The sequence below is a fragment of the Bufo bufo genome, chromosome 7, assembly GCF_905171765.1.
Source record: "Bufo bufo chromosome 7, aBufBuf1.1, whole genome shotgun sequence".
Taxonomy (NCBI): Eukaryota; Metazoa; Chordata; class Amphibia; order Anura; family Bufonidae; genus Bufo; species Bufo bufo.
The window spans coordinates 155046467-155073414 of NC_053395.1; the positions used below are offsets into that span (position 1 = coordinate 155046467).

At 43.7% G+C, this 26948-nt stretch overlaps 1 protein-coding gene across 5 annotated transcripts in view; it reads right to left on the reverse strand.

Annotated features, from left to right (window-relative positions):
• Positions 1-5157: 5157 nt before the first annotated feature.
• The window catches only part of ITGB2 (integrin subunit beta 2), a 183570-nt gene continuing 161779 nt past the window's right edge, over positions 5158-26948 (reverse strand). For all 5 annotated transcript variants that reach the window (XM_040439674.1, XM_040439670.1, XM_040439673.1 and 2 more), the window contains 5 exons: positions 23543-23756; positions 16315-16523; positions 12735-12901; positions 7191-7316; positions 5158-6253 (listed from right to left, as the gene is read on the reverse strand). In XM_040439674.1, the coding sequence (XP_040295608.1) occupies positions 7251-7316; positions 12735-12901; positions 16315-16523; positions 23543-23756 (656 nt within the window). In that variant the 3' untranslated portion in view covers positions 5158-6253; positions 7191-7250. The remainder of the gene's footprint in view (positions 6254-7190; positions 7317-12734; positions 12902-16314; positions 16524-23542; positions 23757-26948) is intronic.

Consider the following 26948-nt stretch of genomic DNA (forward strand, 5'->3'; position numbering starts at 1 on the left):
AACTATGGTACAAAAATGTGAATTTATGCTTTTTGAAGCAGCTCTGACTTTCTGAGCACCTGTCATGTTTCCTGAGGTTCTACAATGCCCAGACAGTAGAAAACTCCCACAAATGACCCCATTTCGGATAGTAGACACCCTAAGGTATTCACTGATGGGCATAGTGAGTTCATAGAACTTTTTATTTTTTGTCACAAGTTAGCGGAAAATTATGATTTTTATTTTCTTTCCTTACAAAGTCTCATATTCCACTAACTTTTGACAAAAAATAAAAACTTCCATGAACTCACTATGCCCATCAAGAAATACCTTGGGGTGTCTTCTTTCCACAATGGGGTCACTTGTGGGGTAGTTATACTGCCCTGGCCTTTTAGGGGCCCTAATGTGTGAGAAGTAGTAAAATCAAAATCTGTAAAAAATGCCCTGTGAAATCCGAAAGGTGCTCTTTGGAATGTGGGCCCCTTTGCCCACCTAGGCTACAAAAAAGTGTCACACATCTGGTATCGCCGTACTCAGGAGAAGTTGGGCAATGTGTTTTAGGGTGTCATTTTACATATACCCATGCTGGGTGAGAGAAATATCTTGGCAAAAGACAACTTTTCCCATTTTTTTATACAAAGTTGGCATTTGACCAAGATATTTATCTCACCCAGCATGGGTATATGTAAAATGACACCCCAAAACACATTCCCCAACTTCTCCTGAGTACGGCGATACCACATGTGTGACACTTTTTTGCAGCCTAGATGCGCAAAGAGACCCAAATTCCTTTTAGGAGGGCATTTTTAGACATTTGGATCCCAGACTTCTTCTCACGCTTTAGGGCCCCTAAAATGCCAGGGCAGTATAAATACCCCACATGTGACCCCATTTTGGAAAGAAGACACCCCAAGGTATTCAATGAGGGGCATGGCAAGTTCATAGAAATTTTTTTTTTTTGGCACAAGTTAGCGGAAATTGATTTTTTTTTGTTTTTTCTCACAAAGTCTCCCTTTCCACTAACTTGAGACAAAAATTTCAATCTTTCATGGACTCAATATGCCCCTCACGGAATACCTTGGGGTGTCTTCTTTCCGAAATGGGGTCACATGTGGGGTATTTATACTGCCCTGGCATTTTAGGGGCCCTAAAGCTTGAGAAGAAGTCTTGAATATAAATGTCAAAAAAAATTTACGCATTTGGATTCCGTGAGGGGTATGGTGAGTTCATGTGAGATTTTATTTTTCGACACAAGTTAGTGGAATATGAGACTTTGGCCTCATGCACACGACCGTATTTTTTTGCGGTCCGCAAAAACGGGTTCCGTTTTTCCGTGATCCGTGACCGTTTTTTCGTCCGTGGGTCTTGATTTTTGGAGGATCTACGGACATGAAAAAAAAGTCGTTTTGGTGTCCGCCTGGCCGTGCGGAGCCAAACGGATCCGTCCTGAATTACAATGCAAGTCAATAGGGACGGATCCGTTTGACGTTGACACAATATGGTGCAATTTCAAACGGATCCGTCCCCCATTGACTTTCAATGTAAAGTCAGGAGTTAATGTACCATAGGATCGGAGTTTTCTCCAATCCGATGGTATATTTTAACTTGAAGCGTCCCCATCACCATGGGAACGCCTCTATGTTAGAATATACCGTCGGATTTGAGTTACATCGTGAAACTCAAATCCGACAGTATATTCTAACACAGAGGCGTTCCCATGGTGATGGGGACGCTTCAGGTTAGAATATACTAAAAGAACTGTGTACATGACTGTCCCCTGCTGCCTGGCAGGTGCTGCCAGGCAGCAGGGGGCAGCCCCCCCCCGTAGTTAACACATTGGTGGCCAATGCGGCCGGCCCCCCCCTCCCATGTAGTTAACTCGTTGGTGGCCAGTGGGGCCCCCCCTCCCCTGTAGTTAACTCGTTGGTGGCCAGTGCGGCCGGCCGCCCCTCCCTTCCCTGTAGTTAACTCGGTGGCCAGTGGGCCCCCTCCCTCCCCTGTAGTTAACTCGTTGGTGGCCAGTGCGGCCGGCCCCCCTCCCTCCCCTGTAGTTAACTCGTTGGTGGCCAGTGGGCCCCCCCTCCCTCCCCTGTAGTTAACTCATTGGTGGCCAGTGGGCCCTCTCCCCTCCCTCCCCCTCCTAATTAAAATCTCCCCCCCTATCATTGGTGGCAGCGGAGAGTACCGATCGGAGTCCCAGTTTAATCGCTGGGCCTCCGATCGGTAACCATGGCAACCAGGACGCTACTGCAGTCCCGGTTGCCATGGTTACTTAGCAATTTGTAGAAGCATTATACTTACCTGCGAGTTGCGATGTCTGCGTCCGGCCGGGAGCTTCTCCTACTGGTAAGTGACAGGTCATTAAGCAATGCGCCGCACAGACCTGTCACTTACCAGTAGGAGGAGCTCCCGGCCGGACGCAGACATCGCAACTCGCAGGTAAGTATAATGCTTCTACAAATTGCTAAGTAACCATGGCAACCGGGACTGCAGTAGCGTCCCGGTTGCCATGTTTACCGATCGGAGCCCCAGCGATTAAACTGGGACTCCGATCGGTACTCTCCGCTGCCACCAATGATAGGGGGGAGATTTTAATTAGGAGGGGGAGGGAGGGGAGAAGGCCCACTGGCCACCGAGTTAACTACAGGGGAGGGAGGGGGCCCACTGGCCACCAACGAGTTAACTACAGGGGAGGGGGGCCCACTGGACACCGAGTTAACTACAGGGGAGGGAGGGGGGCCCACTGGCCACCGAGTTAACTACAGGGGAGGGAGGGGGCCCACTGGCCACCAACGAGTTAACTACAGGGGAGGGAGGGGGGCCGGCCGCACTGGCCACCAACGAGTTAACTACAGAGGAGGGAGGGGGGCCCACTGGCCACCAATGAGTTAACTACAGGGGAGGGAGGGGGGGGGGGGCGGCCGCACTGGCCACCAATGTGTTAACTACAGGGGGGGGCTGCCCCCTGCTGCTTGGCAGCACCTGCCAGGCAGCAGGGGGCAGTCATGTACACAGTTCTTTTGGTATATTCTAACCTGAAGCGTCCCCATCACCATGGGAACGCCTCTGTGTTAGAATATACTGTCGGATCTGAGTTTTCACGAAGTGAAAACTCAGCTCTGAAAAAGCTTTTATGCAGACGGATCTTCGGATCCGTCTGTATTAAAGTAACCTACGGATCATGGACACGGATGCCAATCTTGTGTGCATCCGTGTTCTTTTACGGACCCATTGACTTGAATGGGTCCGTGAACCGTTGTCCGTCAAAAAAATAGGACAGGAAAAAAAATATTTTTTTGACGGACAGGATACACGGATCACGGTCTCGGCTGCAAAACGGTGCATTTTCCGATTTTTCCACGGACCCATTGAAAGTCAATGGGTCCGCGAAAAAAAAACAGAAAACGGCACAACGGCCACGGATGCACACAACGGTCGTGTGCATGAGGCCTTTGTAAGAAAAAAAAAGAAAAAAAAGAAATAAAATAATAATAATTTCCGCTAACTTGGGCCAAAAAAATGTCTGCGGAACCGGATGATGAATGCCACACAACTCCAGGCACATTTAAGGGAGGTGAGAGGCACCCAAGTGTCTCATCAGACCATTCGAAACCATTTACATCAGCGTGGTCTGCGTGCTAGACAACCTGCAAGGGTACCTGACCACACCACCAGGCACAGGTGTCATCGTCTTGCATGGGCCAGGGAGCATCTACGCTGGATGCCCTACTTTCATGATATAATATGACTGTAGAGTGAACTTTTTACATTTCCATAAATTTCACTCGAAAGCCAAATATCCCTAATTTTTGGAGTAGTGTATGTGAGTAGTGTATGTTTATGTGGTCATGTTTTAATACTCTCAATGTTAGTTTAATTATATCCAAGAGTTTATGCATCATAAATATATAATAGATATTGTCCATTCTAAACCTTCTGTTTGCTAAGTATTTGCTTTCATGACCATGCCTTGTCCCCCTTGTATGGCTTCTGTCCATATACACTTGGTGCAACTGTCTATATTTTTGCCTGCTTCGTTAAACTACTTTGCCAAGTGTCAGATGTGGGTTCCTTTGGCCCACCAGAGGAAATTGGAGGGGTATTTTACAGCAAGTTATTCCCTATCCACTGGAAAGGTGATGACTCCTAGATCAGTGTGGGTCTGACTGCTGGGACTTCCATTAATCAGAAGAATGGAGGTCCTGAGTTCAGTATCTCGGTCATTCCTATAGAGATGAATGAAGCGGTAGTGCACATAACCAACCGCCGCTCCATTCACATGTGGGGCACAGGACTCTCATTCTCTGGAGGCTGTCGACTGCTGGACCTCTGGTACCCTGTTGCTATGTACTAGGGTACGGCCACACATAGTTTTTTGGAGGAGGTTTTGAGACATATTTCCCTTTAGGTTTTTCAGCCAAAACCAGAAGTGGATCCAACAAGACGGATAAGTATAATTCCTTTTATAATTCCAATTCCTTTCTAAACCACTTCTGGCTATGGCAGAAAATTATGCAGGCAGATCTGCTTCAAAACCTCATCCAAAAACTCAGTGTGAACCTAGCCTTAGAGGCCTGGGTGTCTAAGCTTGGACCCACCTGAGGATCCTATGGTACTCTAGTGTGTTCCTGACTTTGATGCCCAATTGCCTCAATGTCATATCAATAGGCTGTTAAATTTTGTATCAATTTTATTTAAAAAAGCGCTTTAGTTATGTCCTTGCACTTTGTAATGTTGGAGACTTCTATGGATCAGGTATCCGTACATACAGCACAATATAATATGGACATAGCAGTAAAATACAACAGTATGAATTACTTAGTATCATGTTTCAAACAGTGCCTCACATTTATAATAGCATTTATCACTTTTTAACAGGTAGGATTTGTTACTGGACCCTTAGTACTTTATGGCTATAAATAAAACATTCTGCCATTAAAACCGCAACACCACCGTCACAGGGAATTAATTTGCATTATCTCAGGCAATATACAGGTGAAACTCGAAAAATTAGAATATCCTGCAAAAGTCCATTTATTTCAGGAATGCAAATGAAAAGGAATTGCATTAATGCAGCTCAAAGTGTCACACTCTAGTCAGCTAATTAATCCATAACCCCTGAGCAAAGGGGACCTCAAAATTGTGACTTTGGGGTTTCATAAGCTGTAAGCCATAATCATCCAAATTATAACAAATAAAGGCTTGAAATATCTCGCTTTGCCTGTAATGAGTCTATCTCATATGTTAATTTCACCTTTTAAGGTGCATTACCTAAATAAATGAACTTTGCACTATATTCTAATTTTTCGAGTTTCACCTGTACAGTGAAACAAACAAGACCACTCCCTATGTAGACTAGGTTTTCCTTCAATGGATTTTCAATTCTCCCATCTCTGCAATTTTGGGTGGTCATCTCATTTAGGTTTCAATGTATAACACAAATGATTTTGTTTTTGAACCACACCACCCTGATATCCCCATAAGAACACTTTTAATGCGTCACATTTAGGTGTCACTATGCAGAATATTCCATATCTCCATAGGGTCCTCTTCTTAAAGGAGTCTTAAAGGGGTTGTCCCATTAAGACATCCCATGCCTGATCATGCATTTCTGCTGCTCCATTCCACTCTCACTACCAGGGGTGCACCACCAATGAGGCCAGGTGAGGTGATCGCTTCAGGCAGCACCAGTTAGGGCCCTCTAGTGTCAGCCGAAGGGCCATCTAATATTTTTTGCAATTCAAAAAGCAGACTCAACCCTATTAAACTAGCCATACTGCCTGGTATGCTTGATCCTGTTGATTAAAATCTATCTTGTGAAAATCGGTTGCAGCAATACCAAGTAAAAATAATGCTTTTATTCTTCATGCAAATGATGGCCTCAGTGCACCGAAGGCTAGCACCGGAAAACTGCGCTACAGCGAGGGACTAGACTCCACCCCTCAATGCACAAGAGCTCTCATTTGCATAAGGGATACAAGGCTTTTATCCTTGGGAATGCCACAATTGATTTTCACAAAACAGGCATCATTTTATTCAGAAGGATCCACCCTTACAAGCAGTGTGTCTGCTTTAATAGGGTTGGTCCTGCTGACAGGTGCTCTTTAACTTTATTATCTATGTAGGCGAAGGAGACCTTTGTAAAAGAAAATGCATATTAAACATCTATAGAGGTGTATAAATCAGCATATAACATTGAAGTTAAAAGCAATAAGGTGTTAAAAGGTGGACATTCACTTGATAAAAGCACTATACAAAAAAAAAAATACATATACACAGTACAGACCAAAAGTTTGGACACACCTCATTCAAAGAGTTTTCTTTATTTTCATGACTATGAAGGCATCAAAACTATGAATTAACACATGTGGAATTATATACATAACAAACAAGTGTGAAACAACTGAAAATATGTCATATTCTAGGTTCTTCAAAGTAGCCACCTTTTGCTTTGATTACTGCTTTGCACACTCTTGGCATTCTCTTGATGAGCTTCAAGAGGTAGTCCCCTGAAATGGTCTTCCAACAGTCTTGAAGGAGTTCCCAGAGATGCTTAGCACTTGTTGGCCCTTTTGCCTTCACTCTGCGGTCCAGCTCACCCCAAACCATCTCGATTGGTTCAGGTCCGGTGACTGTGGAGGCCAGGTCATCTGGCGCAGCACCCCATCACTCTCCTTCATGGTCAAATAGCCCTTACTTTCAAAGTTTTCCCAATTTTTCGGCTGACTGACTGACTTTCATTTCTTAAAGTAATGATGGCCACTCGTTTTTCTTTACTTAGCTGCTTTTTTCTTGCCATAATACAAATTCTAACAGTCTATTCAGTAGGACTATCAGCTGTGTATCCACCTGACTTCTCCTCAACGCAACTGATGGTCCCAACCCCATTTATAAGGCAAGAAATCCCACTTATTAAACCTGACAGGGCACACCTGTGAAGTGAAAACCATTTCAGGGAACTACCTCTTGACGCTCATCAAGAGAATGCCAAGAGTGTGCAAAGCAGTAATCAAAGCAAAAGGTGGCTACTTTGAAGAACCTAGAATATGACATATTTTCAGTTGTTTCACACTTGTTTGTTATGTATATAATTCCACATGTGTTAATTCATAGTTTTGATGCCTTCAGTGTGAATCTACAATTTTCATAGTCATGAAAATAAAGAAAACTCTTTGAATGAGAAGGTGTGTCCAAACTTTTGGTCTGTACTGTACATCTTTGAAATAGACAGGTAATAAATCATTCTTTCGTGGTTGCTCTTCGATACAGAATCATTCTCCATCAAAGTTCGGATTTTTTACGGTGGTGGTGGCAGTTGTAAATATGGGATTTTCACTCTAAATAAAAAGAAAATGGTAAAATAATTCATATAGTATAATAGTGGCACAATATATCACAAAATATCATGCATGTAAAGAATCTTAATAATTGTCATCTATGCGCTGCTACTTATCCTTAAAGGGGTTGTCCATTTACAAGAACTTATCCCCCATCCTCAGGATAGGGACAGGGGATAGGTGTCTTATGTCCCTCACTGATCAGGCACTTATCCTCTATCCTGTGGGTGGGGATACGTTCTTATAATGGGGAAAGTCCTTTATAAGACCAGGGGTAGGTGTTCCATTTGACTGGAGTAGCAGAACACTTGTACTTCGCTATCACCAGCAGTCCCATACAATTGAATGAAGTGGTGGATAAGAATGTGTGTCTGTCAAATAGGGGAACAAGGGCCCCTTGTTCTAGTGATCGACGGGGGCCCCAGCGGTCCTGTTAATGGGGCTACCTTCTTGAAGGACAAATGAAGTTTTTCACCTATCCACAGGACGGGTGATAAATCTCTGATCACTGAGGGTGCCACCACTGGGACTCTCACTGATCACTAGTAGGGGGGGGTCCTCAGCACCCATACTTGGCTGCCTCCATTAGTCCCATACACTTTGAATGTATTGCTTCTGCAGTCATGCATTTCACCATGAATATGCACACTCGGCTGGCCAAGTGTGCATACTTATACATTCTCCATCATCTCTGGTCTGGACTGCACACGTCTGCAAGTGGGGCAGGGCGGGTTGGTTAAGGATTGTTCTTGGTTTTGTATGTATGTATTTTTACTGTAAAAAAAAAATCTATAAAAAACTATTTGATCCAGAAAAAAGGTTCATATTTATTTCAGTGGGGACAGAGGAATAGACAGCTACTAGATCCACCTGTCAGCGGCTTTTCTTCCATAAAAACAAGGGTTTGGACGTGTTGAAATCCACAGGAGATCGTGTGTCTAATGTGTATGGCGTCATGCCCACGACCGTTGTTTTAGTCCGCATCCGAGCCGCAGTATTTGCGGATTGGATGCGCACCCATTCACTTCAATGGGGCCGCAAAAGATGCGGACAGCCCTCAGTGTGCTCTCCGCATCCGTTCCTCTGTTCCGTGGTCCGCAAAAAAAATATAACCTGTCCTATTCTTGTCCGTTTTGCGGACAAGAATAGGCAGTTATATCAATGGCTGTCCGCTCCGTTCCGCAAATTGCGGAACACACACGGACGCCATCCGTGTTTTGCGGATCGCAAAACACACAACGGTCGTGTGCATCAGGACTATGGGACACAATCTATACATGCAGCAAGGTGTTGTAGGTAGGTTACATGGTTTGGGTAGAAATTAGTTAAAAGTATACAGTCTCGGGGATACAGATCTCAAATCTCAGATAGGTCATCTCAGGATCGACCAAATCTCAGGATAGGTCATCAATATCCGACTGGTGGGGTTCCGACACCCCCACCAATGAGTTGTTCCATGGTGCTGGAATCTATACTGTATACGGAGCACAGCGCTGTACATAGTGTAGTGGCTGTGATGGGCGCTGCAGTACACCTGGACAGTGTGGACAGGACCTTCTGGTTCAGCTCCATACACTGTATAGTTTCCGGCACAGCGGCTGCCTGAAACGGCTGATGAGTGGGAGAGCCAGGTGGCGGACTATCCTACCGTGGGGATGTAATGAATATCTGTAGCCTGGACCAGCCCTTTACATTATAAGGCTACATGCACACGACCGTAAATTTTGCGTATCCGCGAAAAAAACGGATGCCATTCATATGCCATCAGTTTTTTTTGCAGATCCATTGTAACAATGCCTAAAACGGACTACAATAGGACATGTTCTATTTTTTTCTGCGGGGCTATGGAACAGACATACTGATGCGGACAGCACACGGTGTGCTGTCTGCATTTTTTGCGAACCCATTGAAATGAGAGGGTCCGCATCCTATCTGCAAAAAATTGTGTGTGTGCATGAGGCCTAATACAAAGGAGAAGATTCAGATCTGCTTGCAAACATATGGTAGGAAAAAGTGGTCTTCTCATACAAAGCAGGAGGCATCTAGTTCAGTGGCAGATTATGATAAGGGTTTTTTGATGGGCTGACTGGGGCCCAAAGTGTCCATCAGTGTCAGACTACGTAACTGCAGGAGGAGAGAGTCCAGAACTTCTATAAAGAGGGCCAGTCACCAATCCTAACATGTCTGTACACATTAAATGGCCATTCTGCATCATCTTTTCTTATGCCTTAGTATGGTGGTGCGGTCAGTCCTCGTTTATTCCTACTAGAAGTTAGTGAATGTGTTGTCAACTGGGTGTTTCCAGTTAGGGTCCATTCACACGTCCTTTGTTTCTTTCCTGATCTGTTCCGTTTTTTGCGGAACAGATCTGGACCAGTTCTGTACCCATTCATTTTCAATGGGTCCTGAAAAAAATCAGACATTGAGCTGTCCGATTTTTTTCAGGACCCATTGAAAATTAATGGGTACAGAACTGGTCCAGATCTGTTCCGCAAAAAACGGAACAGATCAGGAAAGAAACAACGGACGTGTGAATGGACCCTAAGGGATGTGTCCCTGCATAGTGTGCCAAAATCAGTGCTGTTAGTATCAGACTGTGCACATCAGTTGGAGACCGTTGTCAATTAATTTATAAACTTCTAGTAGGAATAACAGGATAACTGCACAACAGAGTCATAAGAATAGATGCTCCAGAGCTGTTATTACATGGGGGACGGAAATAGTCACTAAAACAGACATTTCAGGAGAGGTAACAGGTCCATTTTAAACAGGTTGGCTGTACAGACACTGACGTTCCCCCACCACCAAGTGATAGTAAACTTTCCTGCTCTCCTCGTTTCAGCTCATACAGAACCATTTTCAAGCTTTAACCCATTCTCAACATACGCTGTATATGTACACGTAGCAGTCAAGGAGTTACCGCATCGCGCCATATATGTACAGTGCTACGGAAACCAGTCGCTGTGTGTAATTACACGGTGCTGACCGGCCAATCGCAGCTTCCTCACTGTAAAAGCTAGTGAGGTGGCTGCAGTTGGGCACAGATGGAGGTGTCAGTGATTGGTGCTGTACAGGACAGCAACTGTCACCTTCATGATTATAGAGTGGTGGTAGCCATGTGGCGTTGCGTGAAAATCGCAGCAAGCTCTATATTGCACGTTTTTCACGTAACGCAGGCTCTATAGAAGTGAATGGGGCTGCGTGAAAATCGCAAGCATCCGCAAGCAAGTGCGGATGCGGTGCGATTTTCATGCATGGTTGCTAGGAGATGATCGGGATGGGAACCCGATCTTTATTATTTTCCCTTATAACATGGTTATAAGGGAAAATAATAGCATTCTTAATACAGAATGCTTAGTAAAATGTCCATTGAGGGGTTAAAAATAAACAAATTTAACTCACCCCATCCACTTGATCGCGTTCCAGATCTCCTCTTCTTTCTACTTTCTTCAGGACCTGGCTAAAGGACCTTCTTATGACGTCACTGTGCTCATCACATGGTCCATCACCAAGGTCCTTTAGCCAGGTCCTGAAGAAAGTAGAAAGAAGAGGAGATCCACTACGCGATCAAGTGGATGGGGTGAGTTCAATTTGTTTATTATTTTTAACTCCTCAATGGACATTTTACTAAGCATTCTGTATTAAGAATGCTATTATTTTCCCTCATAACCATGTTATAAGGGAAAATTATAAAATCTACACAACACCGATCCCAAACCCAAACTTCTGTGAAGAAGTCCGGGTTCGGGTCTGGGTACCAAACATGCCGATTTTTCACACGCGCGTGCAAAACGCATTAAAACACTTTGCACTCGCGCTGAAAAATCACGCATTTTCCCGCAACGCACCCGCATCTTGTCCTGCCCTCACACGCGACACCCGTGTGAAAGGGGCCTTAGGGCTAACGTCCGTGACCGGCAAAAATGCAGATTGCAGACATTTAACCCCGCAGAAGCCATGGTCAAATAGGAACATGTGTTCATTCTCAAGAGGTACTGATCCAGGCCCTTATTTTTGAAATCCAGAAAGGGGAGTGCCCCAGTACTTTTGGAAGAGATTCTGCCCGTATTGTACCAGGGCAACATTTCCCTAATGAAGTCGCCCAAACAGCAAGGAAGGGAAGGAACAAAAAAGATGCAGTGTGTTTCAAAAGGGGATACGAAAGGACACAATTTATCACTGTTAAACGTGCCCTGAAAAACCTGGCCTGTGCATGAAGGCTTGTTTCACAGTGTACCACTCGTCCATGGATTATTAATTTTATCCTTAATGTACCCTGTCATTTACCACCTTATTAAATTCTGATATTCCCCTCATAGCTTACATATTCACTTTTCACCATCCGTTACACATTCATTTCTGGAAAACACCTATGGGGTCAAAATGCCGACTACTGCCCTCGTTAAATTTATTGAGAGGTGTAGTCTCCAAAATGGGGTAACTTTTTTGGGGTTTCCACTGTATGGTGTACCTCAGGGTCTCTTGAAATGCGACATGGTGCTTGAAAACCATTCCAGTGAAATCTGTCCTCCAAAAGCCATATGGCACTCCTTCCCTTCTGAGCCCTGCAGTGTGCCCATACAGCAATTACAATCACATACATAGTGTTGCCATGTTCAGGAGAAAATGGCTAAGAAATTGTAGGGTCCTCTTTCTCCTGTTACCTCTTGTGAAAATGTAAAATTTTGGGCTAAAGCAACATTTTATTTGAAAAAATATAATTTTTAATTTTCCCAGCCAAGTGTTTCTAAATTCTATGAAGCCCCCGGTGGGTTAAAGTGCACACTATACCCCTCAAAAAAATTCCTTGAGGGATATATTATCCAAAGTGGGGTCACTTTTTGGGACTGTCCACTATAAGGGTACCTCGGGGTCTCTTCAAATGAGCACCTGAAACATATTCCAGCTAATTCTACCCTCCGAACACTGCATGACGCTCCTTGCCTTTTGAGCCTTGCTGAGCCTTGAGGTTTGTTTCGCTGTTAACGCTTGCTGTATCATAGGGAATAAAGTATTAAGATTCAAATTCGGCAAAAAAAATATATATTTTAAAATTTCACCCCAATTTTGCTTTAATTCCTGTGGGACAGCTAAAGGGTTAAACAAAGCTTCTTTATTCAGTTATGAAGAATGTGAGGGGTGTAGTTCCTTAACTGGGGTTATTTATGGGTGGTACAGCATTAAAAAAGTATTGTGAATGGAGGCCTATAGATACTTTTGGGGAGCATCTACGTCAACTCCAGTGTGGCCAGGCAGTGTTAAAGAAAGAGTGGGGCCTGAGTTTGGGGAACAGCTCGAGGACTTTAGGCCGCATAATATGCCACTGATCTACTGTAGTTATCCACACTGAGAGGTACAGTATATATTTCTTAACATTATTGGTTTATGGTTCTTGGGCAGATTTGAGAGATATGTTACCTTGTTCCACTTGGCTTGCTGCCTTTCTGTCTCGAAGTGCTGATATTCTTTTTTGTCTTGCAAATATGTGATTAATTTCCAAATTAAAAGACTCAACAGTCCGATTAGAAGGACACCTCCAACAGTACCTCCTACAATGGCAACAATGTTGGGTCCTTCAGGGCATTCTGTGAATAAAATTTTAAAAGGTTATTGGATGGGTTACTGGAGAATATTTCTCATGCAGGACGTAAGACTGATCTGAAAGACAGTCTTATTATCTCCACAGACTACTCAGTGGCAAAACCAATGAAAGAATGATTGACACAACAAAATATTCGGGACACTGTGACACTTGTACCATGTAGCTAAAGATTACATCAGGTGAAGAACAATGTGCATCAAAATGCCTTTACTAAAGATAAATGAAACATCCAATGATAACATCTTTCAGAGTCTCATATCCCTTCCTCAGATCATGCAAGACGTATAGGACCATAAGTGGGGGGTGACTAGTACCCATCCTACCAAAGAGGTTGTTTGGGGCAATAAAATCATTAAATTTTTCTGTGTCTTTTTTCCCATATACAGATTGTGTAACTCATTTGTTAGGAAAGAAGTGGGACAAGTAGTTTAGGCCGAGTTCACATCTGCGTTGAGCTTTCTGTTCTTCTGATCCGTCAGAAGAACCGAAAAATGAAAACTAACGGATTTGTCTTTTTTGAGCTTCAGTTTGCATGAGGTTGTGTCAGTTTATGTCAGTTCCATCAGACATCAGTTATTTTTGACAGGCGAAAAAGTCCTGCATGCAACACAACACAAACTGATGGAAACTGATGATGAAAAAAGACAGAGCCACTAGGCTAGTTTCAGTCTAGTGTTTGAGATCTGGCAGGTTGCTACGGCAGGGCATTGCTGGAAGCTGCATGAAGAGATCCAGCCGCAACCTGGCAAATATGCCAGACAAATACCGCTGAGCAGAGAGCTCCAGCAGGCTGCTCACTAGTCATGGTGATGCAGATGGCTGTCTTTCACTAGCAATTAATGTGAGTCAGTGGCCTCTGGAAGGGGTGTATTCTCAGTAGATAGCACTAATTATAGTGATGTTTTGATAGTGATAATAGGGTTCTGACAAACTCCTGCCAAACGTGGTGTGATGAGGTGACATCAGCTAGAGACGACATGTCTGATCTGTCCTGTGATGCCCAGTTGCAGCCTGATGTGAGATCACTCCAGTGTACTGAATGAGCATCGGCTAAAGGTGTGATGGAAAACGGAAGGCCGCCATCAGCAACTTCCATTATGGTAGTGCTCATTAGTACAGTAGGACAGGGGAGCAGTGTATGCAGCACTCCCTGGGCTCTGTACTCACCACTTCCTGATCTTCTCCTGCAGGCTCCTCATGCTGTGCTGTGATCTGTGCACAGCGTGAGGATCTCAGCCTCACGCTGTGTGATGGCGGGTCACAGCGCGGCAGGAAGAGTGCTGAATCTCAGGAGTGGCGGCGGCATCTGGAGCAGGAGAGGTAAGTTGATTTGTCTATTTTTTGTCTGCTCTGAGCTCTGATTAACATAGGGGTCTGATCTAAGGTATGAATGGCGGAGTCTTATTCACATTGGGGCTCTGATCTGAAGTCTTATTTGAGGTTTTTCACATTGGGGGTTCTATCTGAGGTCTGAATGGGTGTACTTTTCACATGGGGAGTCTGATCTAAGATCTGATTGGGGGTCTTATGAACATTGGGGACTGAGCTAAGGTCTGACTGGGGGTCTTATGAACATTGGGGACTGAGCTGAGGTCTGACTGGGGGTCTTATTAACATTGGGGATCTGATCTGAGGTCTGATTGGGGTCTTATTAACATTGGGAGTTTGAATGGGGCTCTAAGCTGAGGTCTAATTAACACAGTGGGTCTGACTGGTGGTCTGATCTGAGGTCTAATGAAAAAAAAATTTTTTCTTCTATTCCTCCTCTAAAACCTAGGTGCGCCTATATGGGCAGGTGCACCTTACGGGGCGAAAAATACGGATTCATATTTGCATTGAAGGGGTTGGCTCATCTCACACATCAATGGTATATCACTAGGATATGCAATTAATGTCAGAAAGGAGTGGATCCTAGAGGTGAAACCCGCACCTATGACCAGAAAAAAACTCCCAAAGTGAAGGAAAGCACACTGTCCCATAGTGGTTAATGGAGAATGGCCCCGCATGCACGTCTTCTCTGCATTCACTTTGGGGGGCCCGTTCTGGAGATAGAAGCCTCTGGGATCCGCATCTACCTGACATTGATTGCATATAGCTATATGCCATCAGTGTCTGAGATGAGCCAACACCTTTAAGGACTCTAGGGAATATTTCTCAAGTAGAAATTGGGACGGATCTGAAAGAATGTTTTAGGTATATTATGGCATGGGCAGGAGATAACTATGGGACAGACTGACTCCCTTATAAACAGTTTTTATAAATTATCGTTATATCTATCATGAGAGCAGGATAAGTTACCAGGCACCTTTGGTGGCGCTTATCTTGGGGAAGCAATTGAATCTGATGGGTTGAGATTGCACCTAATCAATCCTTGTGTCAACTTACAAAAGGATAGCTTAGTTGGATTATGAAAGCAAGAATATGTTAGATTAATAGTGGTTTACAGGATATGGCAAGAAGTCACAACAAGAACATGTCGCTTGCCTAAATGAGATAAGAGCAGGAAACAAAGTCATTGACTAGCTGGGGTTAACACGTACAGATAGATGAGTGCAAACAGGGTTATATCATAAAGCAGGATCACATCCAGCTGATGTTTATAGCTCTGGATGACATATCTGGGATTGTTGGTGTATTTGCTACTGGCCCTGTAAAGGGTGTATTACACTTGCTGATTTTTTGGCAGATGATCGCTAACGAGCATTCGTAGTAATGCTCGTTAGTGATCATCTCACAGTCTTATACTACCGCCAATTGGCCAATGCTCATTCATCTTTCAATCCAAATCGTTTGACAGGTTAAAAAATTATCGTTTGCAGATCGTGTTGTGTAATCACAATCTGCTGCCGGCAACCAATGATTCAGTATAGGGAAGAGCAATGGTAAAATGATCAATCCTCCCTACACTGAGAAGGAGTTCACTGCATGTAATTGCAGTGGTCTCCTCCGCTAGCAAGCAGACGATTGGCCATTAAATCGGGCTGTCTAATACACTCTTAAGATCCTGGCTTGGCGCACAGGCACAAGCAGAGTTTTTTGGTGATGCTGGCAAGCAATCTAAAGTATATGGGAAGCTCCTGACTCCATCGGGGGAAAGAAGGATCGGTCACGTTGAATTTTAACACCCAATACTTTTGTGCCCCAAGAGAAAAGCCCCCACCAATGGGGTCTGGCATTGGCCTTCTCCTCTCTCCCCAATGAAAACAGATACACGATTAGCCTGTATGTGTATAAGGGGTCAGGAGAGAGGGAGGGAGTCTGGCTGACAGCTATTGAATATTAGGGATTGCAAATCCTTGGAGAGAAGCAGTTACAATAACACCATATGTGGGAATAACCATTTCTGCAATTATTTAATACATTCTTTACAAGGGTAGAACTAGAATTTAATGTTACCTCTTTTTGGAGAATATTTTATGAAGAAGTTGTTCACGCCATCCAGTTCAGATATGTAATACTGCATCCAACAGTTGTCCGAATCTTTCTCCCTGCAGAATGGTTCGTCTGTCACCTGCTCCACTGGTGTGACTCTGGCTCCAGAACAAATACGCGTGCAGTTCTCAGGATTCTGCCCTTCTTGCTTTATATAACACTCAACACAGGGCCTATCGAATGAAAAGGTCAAGCTTTTAAGATCTTTAATAATGAAAATAGCAACTCCACATATTGTATTTTTCTGACTGTAAGATGCACTTTTTAGCAAGAAAAAACCTTGCTAAAAAGTTCCTTCATCTAATTATTTACAATCCACAGTCAGGGTGATCCAGCAGTGCCAGACCTCCCTGACTGCCTTCTTACTGATCCAGCAGAACGCTCAGAGCTTTCCCCGATCAATGAGGGAGCAGTGCGTCTGCACACTTCTCTCCCTGCCCAACACCGATCTGCGAGATTAGTGCAGGCAGTTGTGTAGGTTGAATCATCGTTCAGCTCATATAGAGGACTGTGAGAAACTTGGCCCTCCCTATGTTAAAGGTCCCTGGACAGTAGAGAAGTACATGGAAGGTCCGATTTTCAGTAGTTTAATAGTTTAAGGACCTTTGTCGTTATATTTAGTAAAGCTAACAGTGTGTAGGATAATGGGTTTGTAAATGGGCTGTGTGTGTGCATATACACTCACCTAAAGAATTATTAGGAACACCATACTAATATGGTGTTGGACCCCCTTTTGCCTTCAGAACTGCCTTAATTCTATGTGGCATTGATTCAACAAGGTGCCGATAGCATTCTTTAGAAATGTTGGCCCATATTGATAGGATAGCATCTTGCAGTTGATGGAGATTTGAGGGATGCACATCCAGGGCACGAAGCTCCTGTTCCACCACATCCCAAAGATGCTCTATTGGGTTGAGATCTGGGGACTGTGGGGGCCATTTTAGTACAGTGAACTCATTGTCATGTTCAAGAAACCAATTTGAAATGATTCGAGCTTTGTGACATGGTGCATTATCCTGCTGGAAGTAGCCATCAGAGGATGGGTACATGGTGGTCATGAAGGGATGGACATGGTCAAAAACAATGCTCAGGTAGCCCGTGGCATTTAAACGATGCCCAATTGGCACTAAGGGGCCTAAAGTGTGCCCAGAAAACATCCCCCACACCATTACACCACCACCACCAGCCTGCACAGTGGTAACAAGGCATGATGGATACATGTTCTCCTTCTGTTTACGCCAAATTCGGACTCTACCATTTGAATGTCTCAACAGAAATCGAGACTCATCAGACCAGGCAACATTTTTCCAGTCTTCAACAGTTCAATTTTGGTGAGCTCGTGCAAATTGTAGCCTCTTTTCCCTATTTGTAGTGGAGATGAGTGGTACCCGGTGGGGTCTTCTGCTGTTGTAGCCCATCCACCTCAAGGTTGTGCGTGTTGTGGCTTCACAAATACTTTGCTGCATACCTCGGTTGTAACGAGTGGTTATTTCAGTCAACGTTGCTCTTCTATCAGCTTGAATCAGTCGGCCCATTCTCCTCTGACCTCTAGCATCCACAAGGCATTTTTGCCCACAGGACTGCCGCATACTGGATGTTTTTCTCTTTTCACACCATTCTTTGTAAACCCTAGAAATGGTTGTGCGTGAAAATCCCGGTAAGTGAGCAGATTGTGAAATACTCATACCGGCCCGTCTGGCACCAACAACCATGCCACGCTCAAAATTGCTTAAATCACCTTTCTTTCCCATTCTGACATTCAGTTTGGAGTTCAGGAGATTGTCTTGACCAGGACCACCCCCCCTAAATGCATTGAAGCAACTGCCATGTGATTGGTTGACTAGATAATTGCATTAATGAGAAATAGAACAGGTGTTCCTAATAATTCTTTAGGTGAGTATATATATATATATATATATATATATATATATATATAAAGAAATAAGTACACTGCAGCACATCCGTCTGGTGAAAAGTGATGGGATCCTTTATTCACCCAAGTAGCGACGTTTCGGTCCGCTTACTGGGACCATTTTCAAGCCAATATATATAAAATGTGTATGCCGCAGAATGTATATGTACTGGGCATGCAGCAGTTCTGTGTGTGCATAATGCATATGCTACAGAGCTGTGTGTGTAAAATACATATGCTGCAGAACTCTGTGTGTATAATGTACATACTGCAGAGAAATGTGTGTGTATATAATGTGCAGGCTGCAGAGATGTGCTTGTATATGTATCACATTATGGCCATTGACAGAGTAAAAAAAATAATAAAAGAAAACATAATATAGAAGAACAAGCATGGTAGGACATTACAGAGCAATATGGGAAAAGCATATGACAGGAGACACATTTACTTGGACAGATAATTTTAATAAGTGACTACGTGCGCCATTGTTGTTTGTTTCATTGGTCAGAAGATGAAACAAACCACAGACCACCAAAGTTAGTGATCTTAACCCATTCACTTCTTTAAAGCACCAGAGACGTTTTGATGAGTAGAAAATATTTCCTTCCAATTTTCTGTTGTCTAAACCTGGGCTGCGTCTTATAGTCTGAAAAATTGTGTTTCATGTACCTTTCTGATACCTATGTAAGGATGACTAGAAACAGGATCATTAATGATTATTATGATCGGCTTTTAACTGATGAAAATACGTCCAATAATACATGGGGCAGTTATCTTATTGATCACATCACCATTAAGGCCTCAGTCAGACAAATGTAACTTACATCCGTATACAATCCACGTGTACAGCAGACTGCACACTGCACATGGTCTTATTAAAGTCAATGGTACAATTTTTACATCTGCTTTAGTCTAAGACTCTCCCATTAATGACTAAGGGACACATTTGGACACCATACGGACATCCACGATGAATGACAAATATCAGTTTTATCTAGCAAAATTTTTAACATGATCTGAATCAGGCCTTATCAGATAGCTGAGACCAAGCCTTGCCGGGACCCCCATGTATGTATGATCACTGTAGCTGTTGCAGTTTCATGGCTGGGAGATAAAGGCATAATTGTGAGCACTGCAGGCATTGTATGCGGCCAAAGGCTTGTACTGTGTAGGTCCATGTGCTATCCATGTGTAAACTCGTCCAATCAAGTATAAAATGCACTAAAAGATGGACAGCATACAGTATGATACAGATGTCCAAGGAGCACAAATGTCCATTTTGTGTAGGTGCAACTATAACAATCTACAAAATCAGGCCTAATTGCACCAAACAGGAATAGGATAAGATGTGAATTATTCTTCAGGAAATATATAATCAAAAAAGGACTTATTGAAATAAAGTATTTTTTGTATTTTTTATAAACCTATTTCTGTAAAAAATATTGGTGGTTAACGCTTCCCATTTTTTGTAGCTCACTTGTCAACGTTTCTGTTTAGACTGGGACAGAAAAAGCAGTGTGGGATAGCTTATGACAGCTTTATTGTACTGCTGGAGGCACAGATCAGGTAGGATAGCAACACTATGGGGGTCATTTATTAAGACCGGCATTTTAGACGCCGGTCTTAATAAAGTCCTGCGCTGGTGGTGGATCCGCCGAAGTTATGTAGAGGCACCGTCCTCTACTTATCTATACCAGCTCCCTACACGCCTAAAAGAGGCTCTTTCCCTGGCCCTGCCACACCGACTTTTTTAGACCTGTCGTGAGCTGCGAAAAAGTTGCAGATTGCACCGCAAAGAACCTTAGGGCAGCAATCTGTGCCAGAAATATGCCTAATATAGATATATTTCTGTTAGTAAATAACCCCCTATATACATTGATAAAGCTTCCTAATATAACATATCTATGTGAATTAGCTGGTTCCATAAAGCACACACATAACCAACATATCAACACAGGCACGTGACTGACTGCAGTGGTTACATGCCCATGTCAACATGTCATTGCTGGAGAGCAGCAGTCAGTGTTTGGCAATTGACTAGGAAGCAGCGGCAAAAGATTATTATAGAGTATCTCCGGGAATGTATCAAGATGGCCTCTGGAAAACCGTCCTAGAAGGTGGCTAAGATGGGTTGCCTCCATTTCTATCTATTTAAGAGGAGAGTTCCTGCTCTACAATAAGTAGTATTGGATTGATCGTACATGAAATGTACTGTCAGGCTGAGCAGCCTGAAAGCATATCTAGGGGAATTAGGACCAAAAGCAAATTTGTCATTAATTGAACATTTTACTTCGATTATGATGAATGAAAGATTATTTTGTTTTCTTTTGCCCTCATAGTTCACTGTCAACAGGGTCGGATGTGCATATGTGTAGTGTACGGGGACTGTAATGCCCGTCACTACAAAAGTGTCACTTGGTGTGCTGTCGTCCCTCTTTAATCATGGGAAGTTGGTATATGTCAGTTTTATAAAATGTCATGTAATGCAATGCTATGTGTTTCCCTGTTACTATGACACTTGCATGTACAGGCCTGCTAGGGGTGTCATTTCAGCTTCTAGTACCTAGAGGCAGCTAGAGAGCCCTAGTTTATATAAGGCCCAGTCAGGGAAAGGAAGGCCAGTCTAAGAGAGTCTAGTCTAAGTGTCTGTCTAAAGCTGCAGCCTGCAGTCTGAAGCTGGAGCTTAGACTATGTCAGAGACAAGTCCAGGCCTGAAGCCTGCGGACCAGGAGAGGGTATTGTAGTCCCTGTAACCGGGTTCCACATCCAAGGAGAAGGTTCCCCTCCTGAATATATATATGCAGAAGCAGGAAGACCACTGTTCAGAAACTTCTAGAGTCTGAGGAAGCAGAGAGAGAGAGACAGAGGCAAAGATCAAGAAAGCAAGAGGTACTCAAGATAACAGAGGAGGTACTTTATAAAGCTAAAACCAAGGATATAAGCCAGAGCTAGGTTATTGGGCCTTGGAGAAGATTTGCTATGTTCCAGGATCAGTCAGAGATAGAGTGCAAGCTCCTGTGCTGCAAGTCCTGTGTTTAACACTCTGTAGTCACCTTGCTCAATCTGTATTGCCTGCATCAACCGTATTGAAAAATCGACTGTATGCAAAGGAACTGCGCTTCCGTGAATGTCTCTATATTTATAACTACTAAAGTTGGAGTTCTGTTTTAACATCACGTGGTTCCTCATTTATTCCTGCTATCCGCAAACGGCGTGCCACCGTTTAATTGGCACTGGCGTCACGAACATTTTCTACCATCACCTGCCTTTGCAGAGAGTCAGCCGTCTCAGGTTAGTGTCTATTGCACTACTACACCCAGGAACACATTTCTACACACAACTTGAGTACGCTGCATATGCGCAACTGTTAAATCTAAGGGAATGTGTGTGAGGGGATCAGGGGGTAGGGGAAGGAAGGGGAACCCAGGATCGTTCAGTACCGCGCAGTGACAGCTATTTGTTTACTGCTCCAATAGGCAGAATCTGCCCTGGCATAGTTAACAAAGCATATATTTTATTCTAGATGTAACATGTATATATTGGCAAAGCTTCAGTCCATATTCTTATAGGATAGAGCCTGTATGTTATATTCCAGACATGGCTGCAGCGCCTACACACAATCACAGTGTATATGCAGCATAGCCTATGTACTAGATTTTAGAGGAAGGGACAGAGCCTACATGTACACATATGTGCAGAGCTTATATAGATACTACTATTATACTGTGCACAGAGCTGTATATACGTCACCATTAAAGAGGCTCTGTCACCAGGATCAACCCTATTAAACCAGACATGATGTAGCTGAGTAAAACGATACCTCTCTTTTCTTTATAGGTGCCGGTGTTGTGGAGAAATGAAAACTTATAGTCGTATGCAAATCAACCATTGGGAGCACCAAAAGGCAGACTTATGCAGTTTGAGCACGGCTACAAACACGCTGCTCCCCTTAGGCTGGGTTCACACGGGCGTGACGGATTTGTTCAGGATGCGTCTCGGGTGCATTGCGGCAAACCAAAACCGCGCGAGTAGGTACGCAATTGCAGTCAGTTTTGACTGCGATTGCATCCCGTTGTTCAGTTTTTATCATGCGGGTGCAATGTGTTTTGTACGCGCGTGATAAAAAACTGAATGTGGTACCCAGACCCGAACTTCTTGGGTTCGGTGTTGTGTAGATGTAATTATTTTCCCTTATAACATGGTTATAAGGGAAAATAATAGCATTCTTTAATACAGAATGCTTAGTACAAGGTCAATTGAGGGTTAAAAAATAAATAAAAATTACTCACCTCCTCCAATTGATCGCGTAGCTGCCGGTCTCCTGTTCTTTCTTCAGGACCTGTCAAAGGACCTGTGGTGACGTCACTGAGCTCATCACATGGTCCAATCACATGATCCATCACCTCGGTGATGGACCATGTGATTGGACCATGTGATGTGACGTCACCACAGGTCCTTTAGCCGACAGCTCATGATTAAAGAAGTAAGAAGAGATCGGCAACTACGCGATCAAGAGGAGGAGGTGAGTTAATTTTTTTATATTTTTTAACCCTCATTTGACCTTCTACTAAGCATTCTGTATTAAGAATGCTATTATTTTCCCTTATAACCATGTTATAAGGGAAAATAATACAGTGAATAGACTGTCATCTTAGCAACCATGCGTGAAAATCGCACCGCTTCCGCACTTGCTTGCGATTTTCACTCAGCCCCATTCACTTCTATGGGGCCTGCGTTGCGTGATAAACGCACAATATAGAGCATGCTGCGATTTTCACACAACGCATAAGTGATGCGTGAAAATCACGGCTCATGTGCACAGCCCCATAGAAATGAATGGGTCCGAATTCAGTGCGGGTGCAATGCGTTCACCTCACGCATTGCACCCGCGCGGAAATCTCACCCGTGTGAACTCAGCCTTAGACGCACTCGTTTGCAAACAAGGAGTGAGCTCACCCTGTCTTTTGCAGCTTGCCAAGCAGCGAAGATTAATGAGCGCACGCGCAGTTGACGTTATCCCACTCAGAAGTGGAGGCGTCGGCTTCATATGCAGTCACCAGAGTAAATATCTAGACATTCTCTATCTCATCAGGGAGACATGGGTTGCAACTACAACAATGGCCATTACTTCTCCCATTCCTTAAGGGAAACATAACGGTTGCCATGTTGGTTGTCACTCAGGCTTTTCAGAGACACATACTATTGTTTTGTGTTTTTTGTTAAATTCCATAGTTTCCTAAAAAAAAAATTATCTGCAAAGCAATATTGTTACATGCTTACCCAAAACGTGGACATGGGGAAGGGCATCCAGGACAAGTCTTGCAAAATGGTGTTATATAACCACTTGCATTGCATTGACACTGATTGCATATACAATTCCCCCGGCCACTGCATATGCTCCCATTATCCGTACACCTATCTGTAGATTTTTTGCACTGACATTCAGTCCCATCAAAGCCATCAAAACAATTGCAGACGCCACAGTTACACTCTCCTGGAAAATAAAAGGCAACAGGTTAGACTAAACAGGTAGCTCCAGCATTGTCTTGTTCGGACTAGACAGTTAATGCTGCAAGCAATATCATAAGTGTGAATATAGCAGCAGGTAATTATAAAAAAAAAAAAACCCTCTTAATATTAATTTCATATCACACTGCAATATGTGTCAGAGCTTCTTTGCGATCAGACTCCAATTTCTCAGCTCACTCTGCATGCCGTAGACCTGGTTTGCTACTGTAAACAGGGGTGCACCACCAATGAGGCTAGGTGAGGTGATTGCCTCAGGCAGCGCCAGGTAGGGGCAAAAGGGGGCAGCCAAAGGGCCATAGGCTGAAGGGAAGGGGCTAGGTTAAGAAATTGGCATTGGGAAGGGGAGCGCTGTATCAGTTTTCGCCTCATGCAGCAGAAAAGCTAGGTGCACCCCTGACTGTACATGCATAAAATTTGTCAGCATATTACCACTAGAGATGAGCGAGATTATGAAAAAAGTTATAACGGAACATAACATAACGGAATCCATAAGAAGGAAGGGCGGTCCATTTTGCTGCCCATAGACTTGCATTATGACGGAATGCAAAAAAAGTCTATGGGAATCAAAACGGATCCGTCTGGTTCCCGTTATGCAAGACGGAAAACAAAGTCCTGTCGACAGGACTTTGCTTTCCGTCCTGCATAACGGGACCCAGACGGATCCGTTATGTTTTCCCATAGACTTCTATTAGGACAGAGCAAAACGGAATGCCTCTTAAAGGCTTCCGTTTTGTATTCCATTCTATGGATTCCGTTATGTTCCGTTATAACCCTGTTATAACGGAAAGCCATAACGGACTCCATAACGCTAGTGTGAACCCACCCTTACTTTGTCACGAAGCGCATTTCCTTGTAAGTAGTGGGTGCAATGACAGGAAGCGGAGATATCGCTGCCCCCGTCATTGTACTCCTCAGATGCCGTGTTCATACATGATCGCAGCATCTGAGAGTAAAAATAACAAAAAAAAAATTTTTTCAAACTTACAGCCTCCATTTGCTTGCAACGGGCCTGCCGCCACCATCTTGCTTGAAGATCTCGGCCAAAATCCTGTGCAGTGCGATATTACGTCATCACGCCGGCTGGCGCAGTGACATATGACGTCATCACGCCGGCCGGCGTGATGATGTAATCTTGAACCACACGGGATTTCGGCTGAGATCTTTAAGCAAGATGGAGGCTGGCGGCCCGTTGCTAAAAAATGGAGGCGGTAAGTTAGAATTTTTTTGGTTTTTTATACTTTTTCAGGTTAAATCGATTTGCTGACAGGAAGTACGAGGAAATTCGGCTTCTAGGCGAATCTAATTTATCCTGTAATTCGGATCGAATTCCACTTTGTGGGATTCGATTCGCTCATCTCTAATTACCACCTCTGAGGGGCGCAAAGTAAAGACAAGTACAGTATATACAGGCTAATTCAGATTTATATATAGTGTTGTGGGTCTTCACACATGTCAGATTTTGTTGCAGAAAATTTCTACTACTGAAAATTTGTTTCATTCATCTGAATGGGGCTTGCAGAAATCCATCTGTTTCCTGCCAAAACAATCCCATTCAAATGAATAGTACTGATATTCTGCAACAATATGCTGCGTGTGAAGGCACCCTCAGGCTTCATGCACACTGACGTGTCCATATTTCAGTCCACAAATAACGGATCCTCAAAATATGGATACCCTCAGTATATATTCTGCATTTTTCTCACTCCCATCAACAGAAAGAACTATTCTTGTCCACAAAAAAGACCAAAATAGGACATGTTATATAATTTGCAAAAAGGCCACACAGAACCATAAAAATACAGATGTGTGTATGGCTTCTTAGAATGAATGGGTCACTGTGCTATCATGGGCGGACTGGGAACTTAAAGTGGCCCTGGAAAAAAAAAAAAAAAAGTGGACCCATATTGTAGGTGAGTCCAAATTGACAGAATATATACCATTATAGAAAATGAACAGGCGGCACTCACCAACGATGCAGTCTTCCTTTATTGTCTCCAGCCAACAGTCGGCCTGGGGCAGACAAACATACGGTGCAGTGAAAAAATTACGGCGACCACCGTTTCGCGCTTAAGCGCTTCTTCGGGCCATTAACATACTGACGCAAAATGCGCCATCCTTTATGTGCTGGCTCCCACATGCGTATCATGCGTGCCCACGCCTGATTGATCATGTAAATTCCGAACATGGAGGGAACAGAAGTGTCCTGAGATTTGCTGGTATTGAGATGGTGTCGAGTGCTCCACAAGGGATCGGATCCGCATGCGCAGTCCAAAAAAAAGGTGAAAAAAAATAAATGCCGGATCCATTTTGCCGGATCACACCGGAAAGACGGATCCGGCATTTCAATGCATTTTTTTTACTGACTAGGCATTTTTAAGACTGATCAGGATCCTGATCAGTCTAAGGGTACTTTCACACTAGCGTTTCTCTTTTCCGGCACTGAGTTCAGTCCTAGGGGCTCAAATCCGGAAAAGAACTGATCAGTTTTATCCCCATGCATTCTGAATGGAGAGCAATCCATTCAGGATGCATCAGGATGTCTTCAGTTCAGTCTTTTTTACTGATCAGGCTTTTCAGAAAACCGTAGCATGTTGTATTTTTACCTCCGGCCAAAAATCCGGCATTTTTCCGATTGACTTGAATTAATGCCGGATCCGGCGCCGTGTGTTCCGTCAAACCGGATCCGGCTTTTGCATGTTAAACCCGAAAAATGTGCAAAAAAAGTCCATAAATGGCGGATCCGTTGGTGATGGATCGTGTGATGAACCATATGATGAGCGCAGTGACAAGTGGAAGAGGTGAGTTTAATTTATTTTTATTTTTTTAACCCCTCCATCTCTATTTTACTAAGCATTCTGTATTAAGAATGTTATTATTTTTCCTTATAACCATGTTATAAGGGAAAATAATAAAGATCGGGTCCCCATCCCGATCGTCTACTAGCAACCATGCGTGAAAATTGCACCACATCCGCACTTGCTTGCGGATGCTTGCGATTTTCATGCAGCCCCATTCACTTCTATGGGGCCTGCGTTGCATGAAAAACGCACAATATAGAGCATGCTGTGATTTTCACACAACGCACAAGTGATGCGTGAAAATCACCGCTCATGTGCACAGCCCCATAGAAATGAATGGGTCCGGATTCAGTGTGGGT